Raw genomic sequence first — 22,946 nt, forward strand, 5'->3', positions numbered from 1 at the left:
AGGGCCTGGCTGGCCATGTACAGGAAAGCTTCCCAGGAGATGGGACAGAGGATGAATTACTCGAAAAGGGAGAGGCAGCAGGAGGGAGCAGGAGTTCTAGATTGTAAGAACATTGGCTTGGTCAATGGGAGGACGAGACTGAAGCCCGGAGAAGAAAGGAGGGCCTGGAGGTGACATGCCTTCGTTTGGGTTTTACCCTGTAAGCACCAAGGAACCATTCAAATGTCTGAAATGAGGAGAGAGATGAACTGCTCTGGGTTTTCAAGGATTTTCTTGGGGGAGGTATGGACGATGGGACCAGAGTGAGGCAGGATGCCCATGGCAGATCTGCATCCGGAGGAGTCCTCCCGCGGACTGAAGAGCTGGATGGCGGCTGGCGCTCCCTTCTCAGACGCTGGGCCTGGCGAGGCTCTGCTGCAGCTCGGGGGAAATCCTCTGGGCCCTGCTGGTGCTATTGCTCACACGCCCGGGGACCTCGGGCACGGACTGGACTCTCTGTGCCTTACTTTCCTGGGTATCGCATTGGGATGATCACTATCTGGTTTACAGAGTTGTCAAGGTGGAATGAGATATAGAAGTCTCCTAAAATTACATTATTTTTTCCACGGGAAAATCAGGTTCAACTTTAATTGTCTTAAGCTTTTAAGTACCCCTTTCAGAAATGTAACTTGCCAGCCCTTTAAAGACCAGACTGTCCGCTCCTAGAAGGGAGGGATCTTGTCCCGACCGCAGCCAGAGGTTAACGTGTGGGTTGAGGAGAGGTTCCTGTCACCGTTCATGAAATGATGGCGCCGACCAACGCCCCAAGCACTAGGGGGTGAGGGTGTCAATGTCTCTTGGGGTTACAGAGGAAGGCTGGAGCAGCCATCTTTCTGCGCCACAGGGGGGTTTGCTTTGAGGCTCATTCCAAGCAGGAAATGACTCCTCCCCTGTGATGGGGGATTCGCACAGCTCCACCACGGCCCCGGAGCACCACCGCTGACAGAGCAGTAAGAAGAAAGACGCAGGAGGTTCACACAAGATGGACCGATGCCTGTGGCACAAAGGCAGAGCCAGTGCGCACAGAGCCTGGGGGAGGCTGACAAACCTTCAGCAGACCTCACTTGCTGTCCTTGTGGAGCTAGTGCTCAAAGACCAAGAAGCAGGAAGAAGGAACTTAGAACATGAGATGGTTCCTTGCAGGGCTTCCAGAAGAGGAGCTGGCGGGGGCTGCGCGGGAGCCGTTCCCATGTCCCGCTGGCCTGGGGCTCTCACCAGTGCCGCGGGGAAGGGAATGAGAACGTGTCAGAAATCACAGGGCCTTTGAAACTCACTGGGGATAAATATATTTAGTGTGCGTCTATAGTTTTGATTAGTTTACCCTCCCTGAAGAGACATTTCTGTACTTTCCTCAGAGAGAAGATAGATGTCAAGTGCCTGTTGTTTAGTAACCACGGGGTGGATGTAAGCCACTGCGGCCGATAGGATTCTCAGCCGACACTAGGAACATGCGCTGTCGTTCTTCACGAATTCTTTCCTTGTTTTCCTCACTTCCAGCAAAGACTCATTTTGCCAGTGTTTCTAGGAAGGTGCCCGGAGCAGGAGCACCCCGTATCTGTGCTCCAGATCCTGGTCCTCAGAGCAGGCAAACCAGGCTTGTGGCCCATCCCTTCCTTACAGAAAGTTGCCCTGGTGGGCTTTATTCTGCAACAAGTTCTGGTAATGTGGCCAAGGTCAGGGTCAGAAGACTCCGCTGCTGGTCACGGTCCATGAGCCCGTTTGCGATGGCTCTGGTGGCCTCGGCTCTGTTCTGGGCATGTGGACACTGCTGGGAGGCGAGGAGCCGACGGACAGGCGTTCCTGCACTGCCAGCGCCTCCCGCCAGGATCTCCTCCCATGGGCTATTCCTTAATTTCCCTTAAAAATGCTGTGTGTGTTCTGAGAGATGTTTAAGCCTCGAGGGGATCTTGAGAGAAGCTTGAGGTTCACGCATCTCGAGGATCTACTGCTGGGGTGAGGGGCAGGCGGGTAGAGGAGACGAGAGAAGGAATCTCTGGGGACCGGTGTAGCACCTGGGGGACATCACAGGCCTGACTGGGAGCACGCATGCAAGGGAGCAGGGACGGGGCTACCTCTGCGGTCAGGAGGAAGATCTCGTCCGGGATGTGCCGGACGCCACCAGCGATGACTCCCAGGGCCACTCCTGGGAACACATAGGCATTGTTTCCTTGCCCAGGAATGAAGGTCCTGCCATCTTCCAGAGTCACGCTCTTAAAAGGACTTCCACTGGCAAAGATCCCTCGGCCCTGGAGGCAGGAAGAAAAGCAAAGATGGAGCCTGGAGATGGGTTTCAGGCAGTAACGGTGGCCTACCCTTCTTTATTCTCTCCCATGTGCTCAGCACAGGCACACAGCAGGTGCTGGAAGCACACTTGTTCCTTTGACCAGAAAGCTTAGTTCTCACTGAGTTACCTGGCAGCCAAGAAATCACTGAAAGGTGAAGGCTTTTAACCTGTCACCTCCCGAGGGCTAACCCAGGACACCACAGGAGTGCAGGTGACCTAGAGTCTATGAATGCCTCAGGTTCTCGTCAAAGCTCTGTGTCTCTAGAGGACCCTTGAGCAGTATGACATGATGGTGAGAGCCTGGGCTTTGGAGCCAGACCTGGGTTTGAGGGCCAGCTCCACTCCTTAGCAGCAATGTGATCTCAGGCAATTTATGTCATCATTCTGAACCTCAGTTTACTCATCAGGAAAGTGGGGATTTTTCTTCACCCTCATAGGGTTACTCATAATTATTGCTACTATGTCCTCTCAGCCTGGGGAAGGAAGGACTCCCCGCTGACCTCAGTGACCCGGTAGCACTTCTCAGCTGTGCACTCGGCCTTGCTGGTGGGGTTGCTCAGGGCAAAGATGATAGGGCGCTCGTGGAAGGAGGCCATGTCCCTCAGAATCTGCTCCGTGAAGGCTCCTGCGATGGCAGCAACACCTACAGGGAAAAGGGGGGTAGTAGGGAGGCCTACTCTTTATAAACGCCCCATTCCTCTTGGTGCAACACGGAAGATTCCGGAATCTTGGAGATAGCATCCACCATAGGGATGGATGCAGGAAGCCAAAGAGAAAAGGGTCTTCTTGTTTGAGCTAGGCAAGACCTCCTGTTCATCCCTGAGGGAACACTGGTCCCTTCAGGTCCCTGCCTGGTCCTGGGCAAAGTCTTTTAGAGTACGTGGCTCTCCCAACACAGGGAGAGATGCCGGGGTCCCCTCTTCGGGACAGCAGTGCTCACCTCCTCTCAGACCTGCCCTGTGCTTTTCCATTGCACTGTATAATTCTGCATCACTAAGCCCCAACTTGGTGCCTTAGTTCTATGATTTGTACAGAGTCCCTCAGTGAAAGATGGTGGCACTGCGGTGGCCGTGGGGTCGGGGGGAGAGTGTGGTTTCCATAGATTCCTTGTGCCTGCTGGCTGAGTCTTAGCTTCCACCTGCAAGTGAAGAGGGTTAGCTGGGCTGACTGTGGGCCTCCTGCCTCCTCCTACCTATGATGGCCGTGGGCTTCACCAGCCTCACCACCTCCTCCAGGCTGCGCACTTCAGGATGGTCCTGGGCAAACACCTCCTTCTCGTGGTTCAGGTGGCTCCTCCCCTGCAGGGAAAGGAGAACATGATGCCTGGCAGTGAGAACACCTGGGTGCCTCTGGAGATCCCGAGAACATTCCCCGAGAGCCCTGTGCTTTGGTCTGAGCTCTCAGAAGCCTTGTCGCTCACCCTCTTGACCAGATCTCAACCTGCGGTGGAAACTCAGGAATGTAATGTGTGCTTGTGTCACAGTGTGGGGGTGTGGGGGGGATTTCTTTAGCTCGAACCACACATGGAGAATCCATAAAGCCTTGCTTTGCACTTTTAGGGTCATGGTTCCTGGGCCAGGGCCAAAAGGCTCTCATGAAATGCCTGAGCATGAACAAGACATTTGGCCCCAAGGCGGCCATCACTCAGGGCTAGTTGAGGGATGGGGGCCTGAGCCGTCAGGGTCAGAAAGCTAATTTGAATGTACTTCACAAGAGCCATGGACTTCCCCGTGCATAGTAGTAAGCTAAGCCCTAGGACAGCCTTGCCATGGCTGGCTCTTGCCAACAAGCTCGGGATCCTTTCATTTCTTTCAATAGGAGTCAGGGGTTGACATGCTGGCAAATGGTACAGGTGTTCTGATGACTCCTTTGGGTCAACTGTCCTCATGAGAATCAGAGTGAAGACATCAGCTTTGAGAGCGACTTGAGTAGGGGTCAGCTTAATGGGATAAGCAAAATAATGTTGAAAGGTGGCAAGAGGGAAGTGTGGCAGCCGCTGGCATCTTCTTCCTGCGCTGTCTTGTGCTCTGGAATGACCTGGGGTGGGAGGAGGAATTCCTTCTAGTGGTGATCTAGCTCCAGATGAGACAACAGAAGGTCAGTTTCTGCCAAGGGTCTCCTCTATTCTTGGTTGAGAGCCGCCTGGACTTCCCCTATTCCTATCTCTGTCATCTTTTTAAAAAGTCTCTCACTGACATTCTCTGTTAGTGGAATTTGGGGCACTAAAACATGGAGCTCTCAGTGAAGTCCTAAGTTTGGAGGCCATCTAAACATGCCCCTCTCCATAGTCCAGTCCGAAGTTAGACAGTTTCTTATTCATTCTTGCACTCATACCTCAAACATCATTACAGACTCATTACATGCCAGGCATTGATATGAAAACTACAAAGCCTAGTGGGGAGAGGGACAATTAAAAGAGCAACTGCCTTACAGTGTGGCAAGTACAGCGTATGGTGGGGGATGGCTACATGAGCGTAAATGTAGGACGTGGACTGAGACCTAGATGCTCAGAGAAAGCCTCTTGGAGGAGGTAATAGAAGACAAGGAGGAAACAGATGGGGTTGTGGGTTGAGAGTGGGTGTTTGGCAAAAGAGAAAGGCATTTCAGGCAGAGAAACAAAATATGCAAGGATGTGGACAGGAGAGAGTGTGTTACTTTTGGAAAACTATGATTTACTGAGGTTGGAGGTTAGTCCAAGGCAGGAAGGGGTGGGAGATAAAGCTGGAAGGGGCATGCATACACGCAGCTGCCCACATATTAAAGCTTTTGGACAGAGCAGTTAAGGCTACTTTGGGATGTGTCTTCTGCTTTGGAGGGTAAAACATTACCCCCTGTTGTGCTGTGTTTTGTCTGAGAACTTTCTCCCTCGGAGACCTCTTACAGTCCAGTTCCAGTAGCTGTAGGTGTCAGGAAACCTCTAGGTTTCCAGACTGACCGTACCTTGACAATGAGCCCCTTGGAGTCCACCATCCAGATCTTCTTTGTGGCCTCTGCCTTGGGTACGCCTTCTTTCTCTAGGGCCATGACAAGGAGGTGGGCGATACCCATGGCTGCCTGGGAGGGATTGTATAGTGGATGTTCAGACACAAGGCAAACAGCTGCTCAGCATTTATCGAAGCTTCACCAAGTTCCTCTCTTCTCTGCACCTTCCCCCCTTCTTCTAGGAGGCCCAGGAGTCCTTGGGACACCCAAATGTTGGTGCCCAGGCAGCTGCACTTAACACAGCATACCTTGGCTGCTTCCTCTTCTCTGAACCCCTGAGCACCTCCCTTCCTTCATGCTTCTCCACCCATCCTTGTTCTCCTGATGGCACCTACCTCACCCGCACCTTGAAAAACAAACACGTGATTGGAGAGCTTGTTCTTGGTGATTCGCAGAGCAGCTAGGATCCCTGCCACAGCGACAGAGGCCGTGCCTGCAACAGAGTGCCCTGAGATCAGTCTCTGGCCACTGGCTCCCCACCCTGAGAGAAGACCGTTGGCAGAGTCTCCCACGCCTGGAATGTGCGGCAGAACAAGCACCTCTCCTTAGCCCTTCTGGAGGTCAAGGCTGCAGGCATGCAGGTTTGGGAGCAAGTATACGCCCTGTTTGTAGGTGCCTGTTCTTGGAGAGACAGCTCCTGGATTGTGACTGGACCCTGGGAGGAAGGATCAGATAGTCAGCGGCTGCTCCCTCCAGCATTCATAAATGGAATGGCAAGGACAAATGTAATAGCTGAAAAGAAGTGTGGGCCTCACAGAATAATTTAAGGGATAAATAGATAAAAAGCAAATTAAAAATGAGACCACCAACTAGCCATGAGACATGAAGTGACCCTGTGATCTGAGCTGTCTTACCCACCAAGCCATGAAGTGGGTGTGCCCAGCAGCATGCCATCATCGGTGGCTTGAGCCCGTCTGGAAGGTACAAATAAGTCTCATGAGCAGGTGGCTCAGACTCATTTGACACCTTCTGCTGCGGCATGATTTCTTCTCCTTCGATGCACACCTAGGGCCTCACTAGGGATTCCTTATGACCAAGGAGAAAGAAGCCTGGGCTTGGTTTACCGATTACTCTTCATGATACACTGGCATCAATGGGAAGTTTATGGTTGCAGCTGCACAGGCCTGGCAAAAAGTCGCCCTGAAGAATGAGAGCGAGAAAAGTATTCCTGATGGATAGGACTTGAAGTGGTAAATTTGGTTGTCCATTTTGGTCTAAGAGATGGTTAGTTCTACAGTCTACACTGATTCATGGGCTGTTGCTAATGGTTTGGCTGATGGTCAGGGACTTAGAAAGAACAGAATAGAAAGCTTGGTGATGAGGAAGTCTGGGGAAGGGTGGGATTGGTATAGATTGAGAACATATTCGTGCCACATGGGAAAGTTCACCAAAGGGCACGATGAAATAGATTCCCTCCATCACGCAGGCTAAGTGGCATGTCTTGTGTATCTTAGCATCCTTCTCCAGCCACCGAGGGATTACGCAGTGATATCTGTACAAAGTAGTCATGGTGGCAAGGATGGAAGCTATGCATGGACGCCCTGTCACCAAGGCTGACCCACTATTGCTACTGCTCAGTGACTAACCTGTCAACAGCAGAGGCTAACACGGAGCTCCTGGTATGGCACCATTCCCTGGGGACCACCTACCGGGCGACATGATTGCCTTGGACTCTTCCCATTATAGACAGGAAAGAGATTTACCCTCCCTGGAATAAACAAATCCTCTGGATATAGATTTTCTTCCCTGTAGAGAAGACCCGCCAGTGCCACAGTCTGTGGATGTTTGGGATACGGGGACACCCTGTCATCATCCTGACAGATACCAGACAATAAGGCTTTAATCAAGGAACTCACTTCACAGTAACAGAAGTGAAGCAACAGGCTTATGCCCATGGAATTCAGTGGTTTTGACATGTACTCGGCCACCCAGGAGCAGCTGGCTGAATAGATCTGTAGAATGGGCTACCAAAGACTTACTTAAGACTCCGGTAAGGTAGCACTCGACAAAGCTGGTGAAGTTCTGTCTTACAGGAGGCAATATAGGATTTGACTTAGCAAACAGTACATTTTGCCCTTTCTCCCACAGCCAGAACACTTGGGTCTGGAAATCAAGGGGTAGAAGTGGAAGTGGTTCCTTTCATCATTTCACCTAGTAACTCATTGGCAGAAGTTTTGCTTCCGGTCTCTTCAGTTCTGTGCTCTCTGGATTGGAGGTGTTGGTTCCCCAGAGACAAGTGCTTCTATAAGAGTTCACAACATGGTTTTGCCAAACAGAGTTGAGATTGCCACCTTGCCATTTGGTTTTCTTTTTGCCACAAAACCATGGACAAAGAAAGACAGGGTTGCTTGATGGGCGGTTATCAGGCTACCTGATGACTGAGGGGCAACTGAGGACAGGAGGGACTAGATCTGAACCCAGGGGATCCTCTGGGGCATGTCCTAGAACTTGCAAGCTCACTAGGAGATAGTAGTGATTGCTACGGCAACCAGAGAGAGGCAGGACCACTGAGGATTCACATTCTTCAGAAAGAAAAGTTTGGGTCACCCCACTAAAGAATCCTGGCCAACCGCGGTCCTGAGGACAAGAAAACATGGGATGGGAGGTTGAGCAAGAAATGCAGAAGCATCGACTATGGCCTCATGACTGATGACAGAAACAAGGACTAGAGCAGCTTGGCATACTTTCTTCCTTGATGATGATGTGATTTATGTTACGGTATATATTAGCTAATTTAGTCTCCCTTCTCCTTCCTCTTATTTTTTTTTATTTAAGTATTATTGGAGGTTAATTCTACAGTTTAGTCTTTAGGTGACAGAATTCTCTCTCTCTCTCTTTTTTTTTAAGATTTTATTTATTTGACAGAGAGCACAAGTAGGCAAAGAGGCAGGAAGAGAGAGAGAGGAAGGGAAGCAGGCTCCCCGCAGAGCAGAGAGCCTGATGCGGGGCTTGATCCCAGGATCCTGGGATCATGACCTGAGCTGAAGGCAGAGGCTTTAACCCACCGAGCCACCCAGGCGCCACCAGGTGACAGAATTTTCAAATGTGGTTGTGACTGCGTTTAAAGGATAAAGTTAATCCTGCCCAGAGATGGGTAGTGTGACTATTTTCCAGAGATGAATAAAATGATTGTAGAGACTTTGTCCCTCCCCATTTTGGGGAGAAGGTGAGAATGTTTTCATTTGCTGGAAAGATGCATTTTATTAGGTATTTTGTTAGAGTTGTTTTTGTTGTTGTCTGGAAGTACCAGGGTATAGAACCGTATGTATGGAGGCTGAATGGTTGAAAGGATAGACTATGCCAATTATCGGGTAATTGTTTCTTAGTTTCAAACCCACCCTTCACTTGGCTTTGTCTGCAAACCACTTCTGAGCTTTGCTAACTGGCTCTATGCTGGGCTCTGCCAATAAATGGCACCAGAGGGTGATGGGAAGGCTAGGTGAGGGGGACAGATGCTTTTTCCATCATCATCCTTGCTGTGTGAGATTGATGGATAAAATGTAGGACCCTTAACTTTGAATTTTTGATAAACAATAAATAACTTTTTTAGGGTATCTCCCATGCAATATTAGTACAAATGTTCTAAAAAGTTATTCCTTATTTCTCTGAAATTCAAATTTAAGTAGGCATGTTGCATTTTCATGCTTCTAAATTTGGAAACCCCACAGCCTTGTTTTTACACTTCTACAGCAACAGAATATTCCAGAAGCAGCAGCTGAATTCAGTTTGCAGTTTGTCCATCACTTGCAGAACTAGGCTTGTAGCACACACCTCGGAGACACCAACACTAGCCGGCTGCCACCTGGTCTTCTCTTTGTGCCCTAGCCTCAGGACTGGGAACAGGTCCTTATTTTTAAAATACGTAGTAAGCAATATTTTGTACTAAGTCTTCTCTGTTAAAGCAACTGGAGCAGACACTTACTGATAGTTCACAATAAAGTAATCACATGGGCACTGTTAGCCTCCATGACAGTCAAAGAAAAGCAAGTTATAGTGGGACTGCTTATGGGCTGTTAAAGTTGCACAAATCAAAGCATTTGATGTCCTCCAAGCCTGGTGAGGGAGCGGTGAATAGTAAAAAGTTCCAGCATAAAGTTGGATTTTAAAACGCTATGACCTTTTTTGGGAAGCTATTTCCCAATATAGACCAAAGGCATAAAATGCTTGTGCCCTTTAACCTCATACTTCGTCTTCTGGGAAGTTATGTATGGAAAAATCCACAATGCATGCCCTCGGATATTTATGACTGTGTTATTTATAATACAGAATGACTGGAAATAACTTAAACATTTAACGAAGGAGTAACAGCTCAGTAAATTAGCTGGTGCGGACACTCAGAATATACTGCATCGTTAAGAATGATCATATGTAGATGATGCGGCAACAGAAAAATGTCATTAAGTTTGTAACTAATGTCAGATACTGTTCCAAGTGCTTTACATGTCTAACTGCAAAGATGTTTAGTTATTTAATACTAACTATTATCATCCTCATTTTACTCCCTGGGAAAATGAAGTGCAGAGTAGTTTGCTGAGTTATCCAAGATCACATTAACAGAGTGAACATTTGAAGGGAATCCCAGGGAATCAGGTTCTAGGTCTTGTGCTTTTAACCAATAGACCATGCTTCATTGAGTTAGTTGGAAGGAAGAGAACCTTAAAAGGTCTACATATCATGATTCTGTTTGCAGTGAAACACACACATGGAATCTGGAAGGGACAACAAAATACTCAGGATGGCAGAGTGCAAATATGAGTGAATATTCTGTTTTTTCTTTCTAGTTATCGAAGCCATTTGCATTTTGTAGCTCTGGGGGAGGGTCTTCTTCCAGAATATGTGCTGGATTTGTACCTGGCTTAGAGGGCACGTGTTGGGTTAAGACAGGGGACACAGCAAACAGCTGGAGCCTAATAAATGCATGTTCATCACTGTGGCATCAGAAGGCAGGACCCTGAGGTAGGGACACAGAAGACAGGCTCTCCAGCCTTCACACAGGAATGGCCTGGAGGAACTGATCAAGTGACATTGGGTCCCACAGCTGGGGCTGAGGATTGCTGGGGGCTTTCCTAACACCCTTCTGAGGGTCCCCAAGGAGCTCACGGTGCATGTACAGAGGGTCTACCAGGTGACGGGCACCATGCTAGGCACTAGGGAAAGTGAATCACACATGGTCCCTGCCTTCAGGAACTCCCTGCTCTCCAGGGCTTGGGCACCAATAACCGTAACATAATCAGCAGTCAGAGGTCATTGTGTGGAATTCGTTGCCTTCATTTATTTATTAAGCATCAATTATGTGCCAGATACTGAGGTACCAAGGACACCCTTGGTAACAAAATAGGTTCATTCCTCTTTGTAAAGAAAGTACTCACTGGAAATAGAACGTTGTAAAGGAATTCTAATCAGTATTAACTGATTGCAAGTGTGACGACAACTATAAAGAAGTTGTTCACGACACGCTTTTTGTTAGTTCATGTACAGAAAAGTACATCGTCAGCATCAGCCTGCCCTCACCTCCTGCCTCCCTGCGTACTCGATGTACCAGGCATGTTAGTGATCATTCCCTGACAGGTCATGTCTCTTTACACTTCCGTGCTAGGCCTGTGATGTTTCCCATCTGTAGGACCTTCTGCAGTTCCTTATTTATTCCTTAAGACTCAGCGCACAGGATCTCCTTTGCCAGACGCTGTTTTCCCTGGCCAGGCTTCCCTAACCTCTTTTCCCAGGTCTAATTTTTATCTAATCTGAATAAATGGAGCTATATCTTGGCCAGGCCCAGCCCTGTACTGCACTCAAAAGGAACACCAAGCTGACAGCCAAGAAAGCATCAAAGAGCAGTGAAGTAATTTAAATTGCTTACACAGGTAGTGAGAATTGCATGGTATGACCCTCCTCCAAATTCCCAAATACCCTTGTCTATGATTTTCTTAGTCTTACGTCAGCTACTCCCGTTTCTGTCTTGACGTAAACACCTCCACCCGTCCCGTTCTCTGGTTCTCAAGAGCCACTTTCATTTTAGTTCTGAGTCAGAGTCTGTATTTCCGAAGATCTGCAGATGATTTATGTGCCCGTTTAAGCCTGAGATGCACCGAGCTAGACGGCTTCTCTAGGTGAAGACTGAGATGCACAGAGCTAGACTGCTTCACTAGTTCCCTTCCACTGGAGAGAGGGGGTTTTCTGCTCATCCGTGTCTGAGACCATCTTCTGCCTCCTGAAAGGAGAAGTGCAAGACATCCGCCACCAGATGGCGCCAAAGACATTCCAGCAGAGAGACTCCCAAAGACACCACTTGCGTGTTGGGTCCTTTCCTTCTCTGCCGCCAAGTAACTTGTGTTAGAACCTACAAGCTGAACAACTGGGCTTACCTGCAGAAATTCAGTGCTGGATGGGGACCGGAGAGCATGACCTCCAACAACCGCACAGAGGAGGGAACAGGCCCCTGCCAGTCACCCAGTCGGAAGCAAAGCAGGGCAGGGGTGGCCGGGAGCTACTTCTACCCCTTCATGGTCTCTGAAGCTCTGCCAGCCTCTCCTGACTCTGGACTGGAAGGCCGCAGGAGGGGCAGGAGGGGCTTTCCTTGGGGGACAACGAGGAGGTGGGGGCAGTGGAGGTAGAAGGAAGAGAACTTAGGCAGTAGATGTGATGGAAGGGGTGGAGAACACAAAACAATGGGAAATCTGAGAGGGAAGAATGGAACACTTCTGTGAAAGGATGCAAGGGCAACTGCCATTTATTGATCACTCTCACCGTGACCTTGACTCTGGGCTACGTGTGTGCTTAGCTGCGTCTGCTCATTTAATCTTTACAACTCTACTAGGCAGGTGTTATGAGCCCCCGCTTTTTTTTTTTTTTTTTCTCTCCTCTCAAAAGTGGAAAGTGAGGTTCAAAGAAAACAGAAGCAAGCAGGAGAGAACTTCTGAATCCCTCTACCACTAAGCCTAGAAACCCTCTGCCTCCATGTCTATACACTTTGCTTTTCTTCCTGTTACCACCGATGAGCTGTCCTTGCTCCTAGCTCAACTACCTCCAGGTGTGGGCTAGATCCTGTCTGTTTTGCCTACGCAAGGAATTTGTCTTGTAATTTCTTTTTTTTTTTTTTTTTGCATCCTCAATTTCTCCTCTGCTGGATCACTGCCATCAGCATGCAGATGTCATGAAGCTTCCATCTTTAAAAGGCTTTCTGTTGACTCTGCATAGTCCCACCCTATTTCTTACTTGTAAAGAAATGAATATATTTGTTGCCTCTATTTCTTTTTTCTCGGTCTCCCTGAAACCCATTCCAATCAAGCAACTGTCCCCACCTCTTGACAAGGTCACTTGTCCCACCACCTTGCCAAATTCAGCGCTCAGTCCTCAGCGGCTTCATCCTGTGACCTCTCAGCTGCATTGGATACTGCTGCTCATTTTCCCTTTGGGAAACTCTCTCTGCACATGGCTCCTGGAGCCCCACTCTCCTGCTCTCCTTCCTAGGCTCTTCCTCTGGGGCCATCCTATGAGGCAAGTTACCCTAGTTACAGACCAGAGCCCAGGAGGAAAAATAGCAGTTCTCGAGCCCTATCTTTTAAAGTTTGGCAAATTGAGGCGTCTCCATCATGAACTTTTATTTTGGGCAGCTCTTGGGTAATGCGTCAGGGATTTAAAGGTAGAGAGGAGGGCTGCCTGGGTGGCTCAGTGGGTTAAGTCTCTGCCTTCAGCTCAGGTCATGATATCAGGGTCCTGGGATGGAGCCCTGTGTTGGGCTCTCTGCTCAGTGGGGAGCCTGATTCCCTCTCTCTCTCTCTCTCTCTGCCTGCCTCTCTGCCTACTTGTGCTCTCTCTGTCAAATAAATAAAATCTTTAAAAAAAAGTGGAGAGGAAGGAAGCTGTTTAGCTTTCTGGAGGTAACCACCCGGAGAGGCCCAGGGGTCCAGGGATGTTGTTGAACCTGGCTTGTGCCCATGAATGCCACAGGCCACCCAAAGTGTGACTAGTTGTTTCCTATTCACCATGAAAGAAAAACAAGTTTTCCATTTCAGAGGGAGCTTTCCATAATTACATTTCCTGCAAATGGAGTATTAGAGGTGGTATGCTGAAGAAATAGCACAGAAGGCCAAGCCGAAAATATAGTTTCTAACAGTCACATTTGACCAAGTTATAGGAACTTCTATGCTGGACAACAGATTGTGGAGAAAAAGGGAAGAATGAGCTGTTTCTCAGGTGAGGCAAGGCTGCTGTCTCAGACGGGAAGTTAGGCGTGGTCAGGGTCTACTTGTGGTGGCTTCGGAGGCTGGGGGCCTGAGGGGCATGGCCATTGTCCCCTGCAAGGCCAGGCCTGCTTCCGCCTTCCCACAGCAGCTGGCTACTGGCATGCATTTGTTCATACCATTCATTCATTCATTCGTTCCTTCATCATTCATTTGTGTCCTGGGGGCCTGTTCTGGGCTTTCACTGCGCTAGGCCTTGAGGCTAGAAGGATAAATAAAACTGTCTGTTTGTACGTAGTTAACAGCATATATGTTCAGAAAATTCAAGTTCCTTTAATTGGATACCAAGCAAAGACCTTCTAGACCACTGCAGCCCTATTTCTGTATTATGAAGAGCATTTTCTGGAACCCATGGACTCTATAGAAGGCATCCTGGCCTGTGCAGATGATGGGGTAGACCTCTTCTGACACAATTTGGGAAGAACCAGAGGGAATAATTACCATCTTCTTGGCTGCTTTGGGGTTTTACCTGATGCAGCAGGGTAGTGGGAGGTCCCAAAGGAGCCAGGATCAGATGCAAGAGACCTACAGGAACCTCAGGGATAGAGACAGCCCAGTAAGGGAGGAACAGCCACAGAACACAGGGCTTCATGGGGGGAAAAAAAAAAGGCTCTGGAGAGAAGGTTGAGATGGCCGGGGGAGGCCTCACCGCGAGGGAGAGAGATGGGAAAGGGCAGAAACTGCTGCTCTCTGTGTGCGGTGATGGTGTAAGGGAGGGGACAGCAGACCCCTATGAGCCGGAAATAGCTCCTGGTATCTTGTAAACAGGAGAAACTGGCGGGAAAAAGTCTCCAGAGCTTGGCCATTCCTCCTCATCTGCCCCTTTGGTATCATGTCGTCTGGGCTCTGGGGAACTTGGAGGCATTTTGCAAAGTGGGTGAGCCCTGGGCTCTGGGGAAAGGGGCGGTCAGCTAGACCCCTGTGGGACAAGCTGGCCCTGGAGGTGGGACCCTGGAGGGGGTGAGGCTTGAGCCTTTAAGGAGACACAGAAGTTAGCCAAGAACAGAAGAGAATTCTAGGCAGAGAGTCCAGCCTGTTCAGAATCAGAGTTGGTGAAAATTCAGAGAACAGGGAGAAGAAGTCAATGGGCTGGAAGAAGAGGGGATACGTGGAGAGCGGCTAAAGGCTCTGCCTCTCTTCTCAGGTTTGCCCGCTCCTGTGCTCTCGCTCCTCTCTCTCCTCACGCCCTGCAGAGCCTCTCTGTGTTTGGCTCCCAACCCTTCTTCCCCCGTCTCTCACTTCTGTTAGGCGCCTGCTCTGCACCCCGGGTCTTCGTACTTGCACTGAGCACTGTTACATGCCCGTCCCTGTCTACACGTCACTGCTGTCCTTTGAACACCCTGGGCCCGCAAATAGTGGTCATGAAGGAAACACCGCACGGTGAATCCGTGTAGGCTCCAGCCACCCAGAAGAGATGCTGACTTTGTAAAAGCATTCTGGTCATTCTGTCCATCCTGGCTCCTTCTGTTCTGTCCATTTTGCAGATAAAGAGAAGAAGGCTGTGAGGAACAGAAAGCAGAAAAATGGGGATACAGACCTCGGCTTGTCTCAAGCCAAGGTCTGAGTGTTAAGCGCTCTGGCGCACAAATTAAAACTTGAAAGCGTGAAAGGTGACAATGGTCTGATCTACCACACGGCAGCCTGATGGCCCTCTGGCCCCGGGGATGTGCAGGTCTAGGGCAGGCTGGCGGGGTGTGTGGATGCTGGGGAACGGACAAGCCAGCTCGACTTTCCTGGTCCTGGCCACATGGTGTGCACAGCTGGCAGCGGGGGCTGGAGGGCCAAGGTTACTAGGCCAGCAGCATCCTGCATCTGGCTCCTGGGGAAGGATACAGCTGACCTGTCCCCCCGCATGACCATTGCTGTTGCTGGTCCCCTTCTAGGTCTCTCTCCCCTCCCCTAAGACAGGATGCTTCTCTGGTCCCAGATAAAACAAGTCACCTGAGCCCCTGCCTTTTCCAAAATGCCTGCAGACACGGCCAGCCATAGGTCAGTGTGTGAGCAGCGTGGCTCACAGATCCAGCCTGGGGCGGCAGAGGCTTTCTGAGTCAACTGGGGTGGGGGCAGAGGAGACTGCTGGCAGCCCTGGGGCATGTCTGACCCTTCCAGCCCTTGGGCTCCTGAGGCCCTGCCCTGCGGACGGCCCTGTGGGGTCAGGGAAGCCCAAGCGTGTGGGACAGCAGCACTGGCCAGGATACCATTCAGATTAGGTGCTGGAGCTCCTGGTCAGCCCCTGGCATGCTCTGCCCTCCCAGAGCGCAGTCTGGTGGGATCCTGAAGCCTTCAGTCAGATCTTCCTTGTTCTACCAAGGATGGGAGGCTGGGCTGGTATTCAGAGCAGGCAGCATGGCCCCAGTCTCGTTTTCACGTGGGCAGCCTGGTTCCAGTCCCTACCACGTGTGGGGTTCCGGGCAGAGTCTGACAACGAGACCTGCTGGGGTGGGCTGGGCCTGGCCCGGGCAGCCACATGCGACTTGTTCCTCTTGTCTGTTTGCCCCTGTCCTGCCTCCCTCTTTTCTTCCCTCCCTCCTCCTCTCTCTCAGCTCTCTTCAATTCTGCACTGGATGTTCCTTCTCTGTTTTTGAGCATGACCGTATAGCTTTAGGTCTCTCTTCTCTTTACTTTGTATTTGGAGGTAACAGGGGCCGATCCCAGCATGAGCTTACTCGTCCGTGTTGTTCCACGAATCCCGGGATCCCTCGCCCATCTCTAATTGCCCACTTAGCACTGAGAACACACATCATAGGCCTCTGGTCCCAGACAGTAACCAGCCGGTGATGGCGACAAGCCCCTTCCCCTCTCTGGTCTGTAAACTTTCTTTGGTCTGTAAACTGGGGGAGTCAGAGGAAGGGATGGGGAAGAGGGGAGCAGCAGGCTGCTGGGGATCAGGGACGGCCCTACTTCTGTGGGATCTGGAATTTAATCCTTAGCAAGAAGACTCGCTGCCCCCCCCCCCCCCATGCCCATGGAGGAACAGACCGCCTGGTGTCCTGGAGACAGATGGAGAAGCTGAGTCGGAAGTAACTAGGTTCTAGTCCCACCTTGTGCCTCTCTGGCTATGTGACTGGGAGCAAAAGGTAATCCTTGAACTTCAGTTTCTTTACCAGTGACATGAGACAGCAACGTCTTCCTCCCTGAAGGGAGAGGAGCTATTCTGAGGAAGTTGTGAGATACTGTCAACGAAAAACACTTTTCACATCTAAAGTCCTGTGTGCGTGCAAAATGTTATCACTTTGCACAGTTTGGACTCCCCAGGAAGCAGATTCTGAGCCATGTGGAGTGATCTGGAGGTTACCAAGAAATGCCCTTGGGATCAGCACCTCTGGAAGGGGCTGGGGGGAGCAGGACGGGGCAGGGGAGAAGCGGGGCTGTATGTAGTCCTCAAAGCCTCAGCCAACCCCGTGGGGAGCTCTGGAGTTCAGATGTCCCCTCTGCACTGTTCTGCACTAGGCCACAATGGTTGGGCTTTTCTATTCCCTCATCCCTGTGTGAGGGCATCTCTGGCAGGCAGGACGGTAGGCGAGGCGGCTCTCTCTGGCTGAGACTCTCTGCCTGACAGCTCTGCCAGCAGGTGGGATGAGTCTTTTCTTGAAGGAAGGTCTGGGGCGGGGCTGGGTGGGGGGCGTCCTTCTCCATGCTTATCTGTTTACGGTTGTCACTTACACGATCGTACCTAATGGTCAGGCTGTCCTGATCAAAGACTTGATATTACAGGGGTCCTGACATTCTGGAACTATTTGTTAGTTCTTGCTACGCATTTTAGATTCATGACTTCAGTCTTTAACATCTGAGAAAAGAATGGGAAATTCCTCTGTGGTCTGCTGTGGGGCCCAGAAAACTTTCCCACCTGGCTTGCCTGGGAGCAAAGGGCACTCTGCTGGAACTGACTATAGACAGCAAACAAAACCGGTGAACCGATTTAATTAAAAATGCCACACGTGTGTGTGTGCGTGAGGGTGCACACGTGGAGATATGTCTGCCTCTGAGCGTGAATGGGGACCTGGACAGAGAGAGGCTGCAGGGGCAGGTGTCTGGGCTTGACCTGCCCACAGGAGCTGCGGGTGGGCTTCTGAGGAGGTCCCTGAGCATGTAGACGGCATTCGTTCACTCACTCTCCCAGCTCCTTAGGAAGCAGCTCGGATGCGCCGGACACCGTGCTGGCAACCGGGGAATGAGAACGAGTGACACGGTCTCTGCCTCGGGAAGCTTATTGTCTCTAGGGAGACAGATGATTCAGTGTGGGCGTTTGGGGTACAGTGTGGTTAGAGCACTAACCAGGCACCACGGGAGCTCCTGGTGGGGACCCAAGTCAGACTGGGGGAGCAACGGCCGATGTGAGGTCTTCCCTGGGACAGGAGAGCCTGCCACTGGGTGGTGGACGCCAAGCAGGGGTTCCTTGGGGGACGATGATGGGGAAGGACTCAGGAGCAGAACTTCCATGTGGAGAGAGAACAGACAGGGAAGGAGGTCAGAGGAGTAACAGGAAGAGTGGGTCAGAGGTCAGAGAGGTTGGTGCGGGTGTAAGGGGGTGGGGGGATGTAAATGTGCTTGTGACTGGGGAGTGGACAGCCCTAGTTCCCTCCTAGCGGGGCTCCTGGCAGCGGTGGGGGACAGTGGAGGCAGAGGGGTGGCAGGGCCTGGATGTGTGCCTGTGCCCGTGTTTGTGAGGATGTACACACGTGACTGTGTGAGCCCATCTGGAGTGCACCAGGTGTGCAGCCCCCGCGGAATTGTTTTCCACTTCCCCTTCTGACCTCGGCAGCCCCGTGGGCCCCGGCGGCCGGCTGTCCTACTGCTGACTCACGAGTGAGGGCCGCGACGGGGAATCGGTCAGGGGCCAGCCAGCAGTTGTTTCCTCGAAGGGCCGCCGACCCACCCCTGCCCCCTGGGCTAACAGGGAGGAGGCAGGTAGGGAGTGAATGGGCTGCTCTGTCCATGCAGAGCACCCCACTTTCTGGGTGAGGCTGGGCTGGCGGCCAATGCCGGCTATCTGTACTATCCTGCCTTTTGAAAATTTATGACCAATTAAAAAAAAAAGCCATTTATCACATTTCTTTAGCCCTTAATGTGGGTCACAGGAAAGGAAGGGGCCTTTGGTTCTGTAATAGTGTAAGGTCTCAGAACAGTGTGGTGAGTGATTATGAACTTAGAGTTTAGAGTCCAATCAACGCTACACTTTCTATTTAAGCTACTTATTCTCTCTGTGCCTCAGTTTTTTCATCCCTAAGACAGAGATGATAACATCTCATAGGATTAAAGGTGTAAAGTGCTTACTTAGAACAGTGCTGGAGATACAATAAATATTCAGCTCTAAACCTTAGATATTACTATGTGGGTTTGAATTCTCCGAGGTGTAAACCTAACTGATGTGATGAAAAGTTGTGACCTTTTTGGGTCTCATCTGCAAAAAGGAAGTGTTGGTCAATCTTTTATTCCCAAGGACCAACACCTGTCCCCCACCAACTTGTTCTTGTTCTGACATACATCTTTGCTTTTGAAAGATTTTGCTCGCCAAACATCATTTGTTAAATAATGATCTGTATGTCCTGAGGTTTCTCCTAAACTTATAAAATACTGGGAAGATTTCCCAAAGTTCTTACTGAGAGGGTCTGGATCAGGAGAGATGATGTGTGAGCCCCGCCCCCCCCTGCCCCCTCCACCCCTGCCCCTTCTAGGTTCACCTATTGGCATCTCCAAGCAAGAAGCAAGTGCCTTCAGATATTCTGGGCCATAGAAAGGTAACCCGGTTGACCCTGAACTAGAAGATGCTTCTCATTGGCTTCTGGACTGCCCTGGCGCCCTGGTGTCAATGTCTTTCACAGTTATCATTCTGAGTAGCATGTATACCAGCCAAGCTAGGAGAAGGGACTCTCGTGATTCCCTGAAGGGCTATACCTAGAGTTTGGGAAATCCAAGGGTGAGTTACTGTGGCTGGGAAAGGCCATTGTTATGGGGACTGATGCTCTGGTCTCATGAGTCCTACGTACCAGTACTTTCTATACATTGAAATGTATAGAATTTGAAATTCTATAGCTCTATATAGCTTTTAAAATTTTCATAATAATCTTCCAAGACAGTTCTTGCCATTCCCAATGACTAAATGATACAACTACAGCTCAGAGATGTGATTAGCCCAAGTTCAACTGGCTAGAAAATGGCGGCCTTGGGGATTCTTTCTCTCAGATAGGGAATCACGTAATTCTGACTTTCCTCTGAAGCAGTAATCATATCACTTGTTGGTGAGGAAACTGAGGCCCAGCAAAGTTAAGGGACTTTTCCACAGTCAGAGAGCTAAGAATTAGCCAAGTGGGAACCGGCCCCCACACGAAGGCTCTTTCTTCCCCAGTGGCTAGCAGCAGGTGAGCGGGGCGGGGGTGCCCCCACTCTGGCACCCAGGGCAGCCTGTTGGGGAGGCCTTAGTCCTCAGTGGCTTTTTCAGGCAGGGCGAGCCTTACCTTGGATGTCATCGTTGAACATGCAGTACTTGTTGCGGTATTTGTGGAGCAGGCGGAAGGCATTGGCATTGGCAAAGTCCTCAAACTGGATGAGGCAATTTATTCCAAACCTGTGGGCGGGGAAAGGGAAGAATTCGTGATTGCCTCCCCACAGCCAGTCCCTGGCAGATCCCAGCCTGCCCTGGGGAGTGAGCAGGCACTGGACAAGAGGTAGTGGGGCTGGCATGGCTCCTGGACCCCTGGGCTCTACCTGCCCCATTATGGATGAGGATTGGGACGGGAGAGAGCAGGAATGCCGGGCCTGGTGGTCCTCTGAGCCCCTATCCCTGACTCTAATGTAAGCTGGGGCTACCATGGGCTATGGATGGCAGACCTCGGTGGGTGATGGAGACTGAAATGGGGCCTGCCCTTCTGGGGGCCTACAGCCATCTGAAATCCCAGGAGCAAGCTCACTCCCACCCAAGTGCATGCAGAGACCCCGACTTTCCAACTACTGGGGCCTGGAGAGCCTCTGCAGCCTGCAGGTGTCTCTCCGGGTCCGAGACCTGAAGCTTCTCCACTAGAGACTCTGCTGGGTTCAGGCATTGTGTCCTGCTCAGATGCAAGGAAGGCTGGCAAAGGCCACTACATGAAGCCACTGTCATCTCCCCACCCCTTAATAGGGGTGTTGGCCAACTTGCAGGGACACAAAAATCAGTTCGTGACCTTATTCGAAATACAGAGCTTCTCACTCAGGGAGTTTGGGGCACGGCTCGAGAATGTAGCTTAATTTCCTCCACCTTTATTGTGGTAGAATTGACAAGTAACAATCATCTATTTAAGCTGTACAGTGGGATACTGTGATACACGTACACATTGTGTGGTCATGACCACCCCCAGACTGGATTCTGACCGTCCAGGAGTTCTGAGAAATCCTGCCTTTGTGGGTGAAGGCCTTGCCTATTAAGCTGTTTGATATGACTTATTCAAGATCTATCCTACAGTTGACTCTTAGACTTCAGGGTCAGGGAAAAGTCCGTATTCCTACAAAGCCACTGTATCTGTAACCCATTTTTCCTGTTGACGCTGTGAGACTGCTGAGCACTCGGTTTTCTGCTCCTGTGCTGTGGGCAAGCTCAGCCTGCCCTTCTGCACACACCCGTCCCCTGACTCCATTCTTGCTTTTGATCCTCATTGTGAGAGTTTCGTTCTACTGTGCCTTTTATTGGAAACAAGCATGGCACAAATTATTAGAAATTACCTAATACACAGACATGTATCCATCCGTCCATTTGTGTCTAACAGTATCTGAATTCATGTTCATTGAGAGAAAGTGCCCTGATTCATCAGCCAGGAGTGCTCGGGCACGGGATAGAGAGAAGGGGTCTGCCACTCCCCACCTGGTGTGAACCAGAGGCTTAGGACTAATGTGGAACCTGGAAAGATTTATGCCTCCCACTAGCTGGGGCACGCAGCTGGGGGGCTCTCTGTGCTACTGGGGGCATGTTTCCGATGAGGCTGGTGGCTATGAGGGGTGCGTAGTACTGAATTAGCCCAGAAGCTTCTTTTTCAACCTCCTAATTTTGTGCCTGGCTTACCCTGCACGATAGAAATCCAGCGGCAGGTAAATATTTGCTCCTTCCATGGTCCTTCCAGAATCTTAGTGAGTTGAAGCTGTTGCGGGGAGGACTTGGAGATGGGTTCATGTGACAGGGGCAGACGTGAAGAGACTGTGACTTCCATGGTCAACAGTGCTGGGCATGGGTCAGCAGGTTGGTGTGCCTGACCTGGCTCCGAGTGGTCTGACACCTGTCACTTCACTCCTCAATTCTGCCTCGGTTTTCCATCTGTCATTGGGCACAGTCATGTCTGCCTGGGCAACTGCTGTGGGTTTTTGTGAGCATGAAAACTGGGGTGATTTTTACATTGTAATGTGCAAAACACACATGTCCTCTTGGCAACAATTCTCCTTCACAGTCACAGAGCAAGGGCTATTTGGGGTGAGGAGAGGGGCTCGCTGTCTCTCCAGACCCACCATCCAGCCCCCTGCTCCTATACAGTGGATAAAACTGAAAAAGAAAACCCCCTGTGCACAAACCTAAAGCTATTTTTGCTGAGCCAAAATTTACTGTGAATTTTTTTTCCAGGGTGTGAATTTTAAGTATTTGGTTTGGGAGAGGGACAGAATGTCTTTGGTTGCTGGTGACATTTTGCTATATATAATCCTCACAAGACGCCCAGTGTTGCCCCATGACTGGCCTGGAGCTAAAATGCTGAAAAGGTCAGACAACAAAGCAATGAGATGTTCTCTCTCTCTCTCTCTCTCTCTCTCTCTCTCTCTCACACACACACACACACGCACACTCTTGACCTTTAAGCAACACTACTCTGAGGTAAAAATAAGGCAAGAATTAGAAATAAATACCTTTGTTCAGTGCACTATTACTCTTTCATGTTAAACTCAGTTTTTTAGGAGTAAATTTTTATCATACTTTACTTTTTATTTTTTACCTTTTGAATTTATTTTTTAATTCCTGTGTCGTTAACACTCAGTGTTCTATTAGTTTCATGTATAACACAGTGATTAAACAATTCTATCCATCACTCAGAGCTCATCAAGATAACTGTACTCTTAATTCCCTTCACCAATTCCACTCCCCCACCGCCCCACCTCCGCTCTGGTAACCATCAGTTTGTTCTCTGTAGTTAAGAGTCTGTTCTTTGGTTTGTCTCTTTTTTACCCCTTTGTTCACTTGTTTTGTTTCTTAAATTCCACATGAGTGAAATCGTGTGGTATTTGTCTTTCTCTGACTGGCTTCTTTTGCTGAGCGTCATACTCTTTTGCTCCATCCATGTTTGTCACAAACGGCAAGATTTCTTTCTCTTTTTTTTTGGTGGCGGAATAATACTGCATTGTGTATGCAGACCACACCGTCTACCGATGGACACTTAGGCTGCTTCCATAAT

General features: G+C 50.1%; 1 protein-coding gene across 2 annotated transcripts in view; it reads right to left on the reverse strand.

The window, feature by feature from the left end:
* Positions 1 to 22,946, reverse strand: part of ME3 (malic enzyme 3) — a 217,150-nt gene that overhangs the window by 2,876 nt on the left and 191,328 nt on the right. For both annotated transcript variants that reach the window (XM_046017562.1, XM_046017561.1), the window contains exons 8-13: positions 20,001 to 20,110; positions 5,641 to 5,738; positions 5,264 to 5,377; positions 3,516 to 3,621; positions 2,824 to 2,966; positions 2,112 to 2,285 (exon numbers count right to left, since the gene is read on the reverse strand). In XM_046017562.1, coding sequence (XP_045873518.1) covers positions 2,112 to 2,285; positions 2,824 to 2,966; positions 3,516 to 3,621; positions 5,264 to 5,377; positions 5,641 to 5,738; positions 20,001 to 20,110 — 745 coding nt within the window. The remainder of the gene's footprint in view (positions 1 to 2,111; positions 2,286 to 2,823; positions 2,967 to 3,515; positions 3,622 to 5,263; positions 5,378 to 5,640; positions 5,739 to 20,000; positions 20,111 to 22,946) is intronic.

The sequence above is a fragment of the Meles meles genome, chromosome 8 (genome assembly GCF_922984935.1).
Source record: "Meles meles chromosome 8, mMelMel3.1 paternal haplotype, whole genome shotgun sequence".
NCBI classification, from domain to species: Eukaryota; Metazoa; Chordata; class Mammalia; order Carnivora; family Mustelidae; genus Meles; species Meles meles.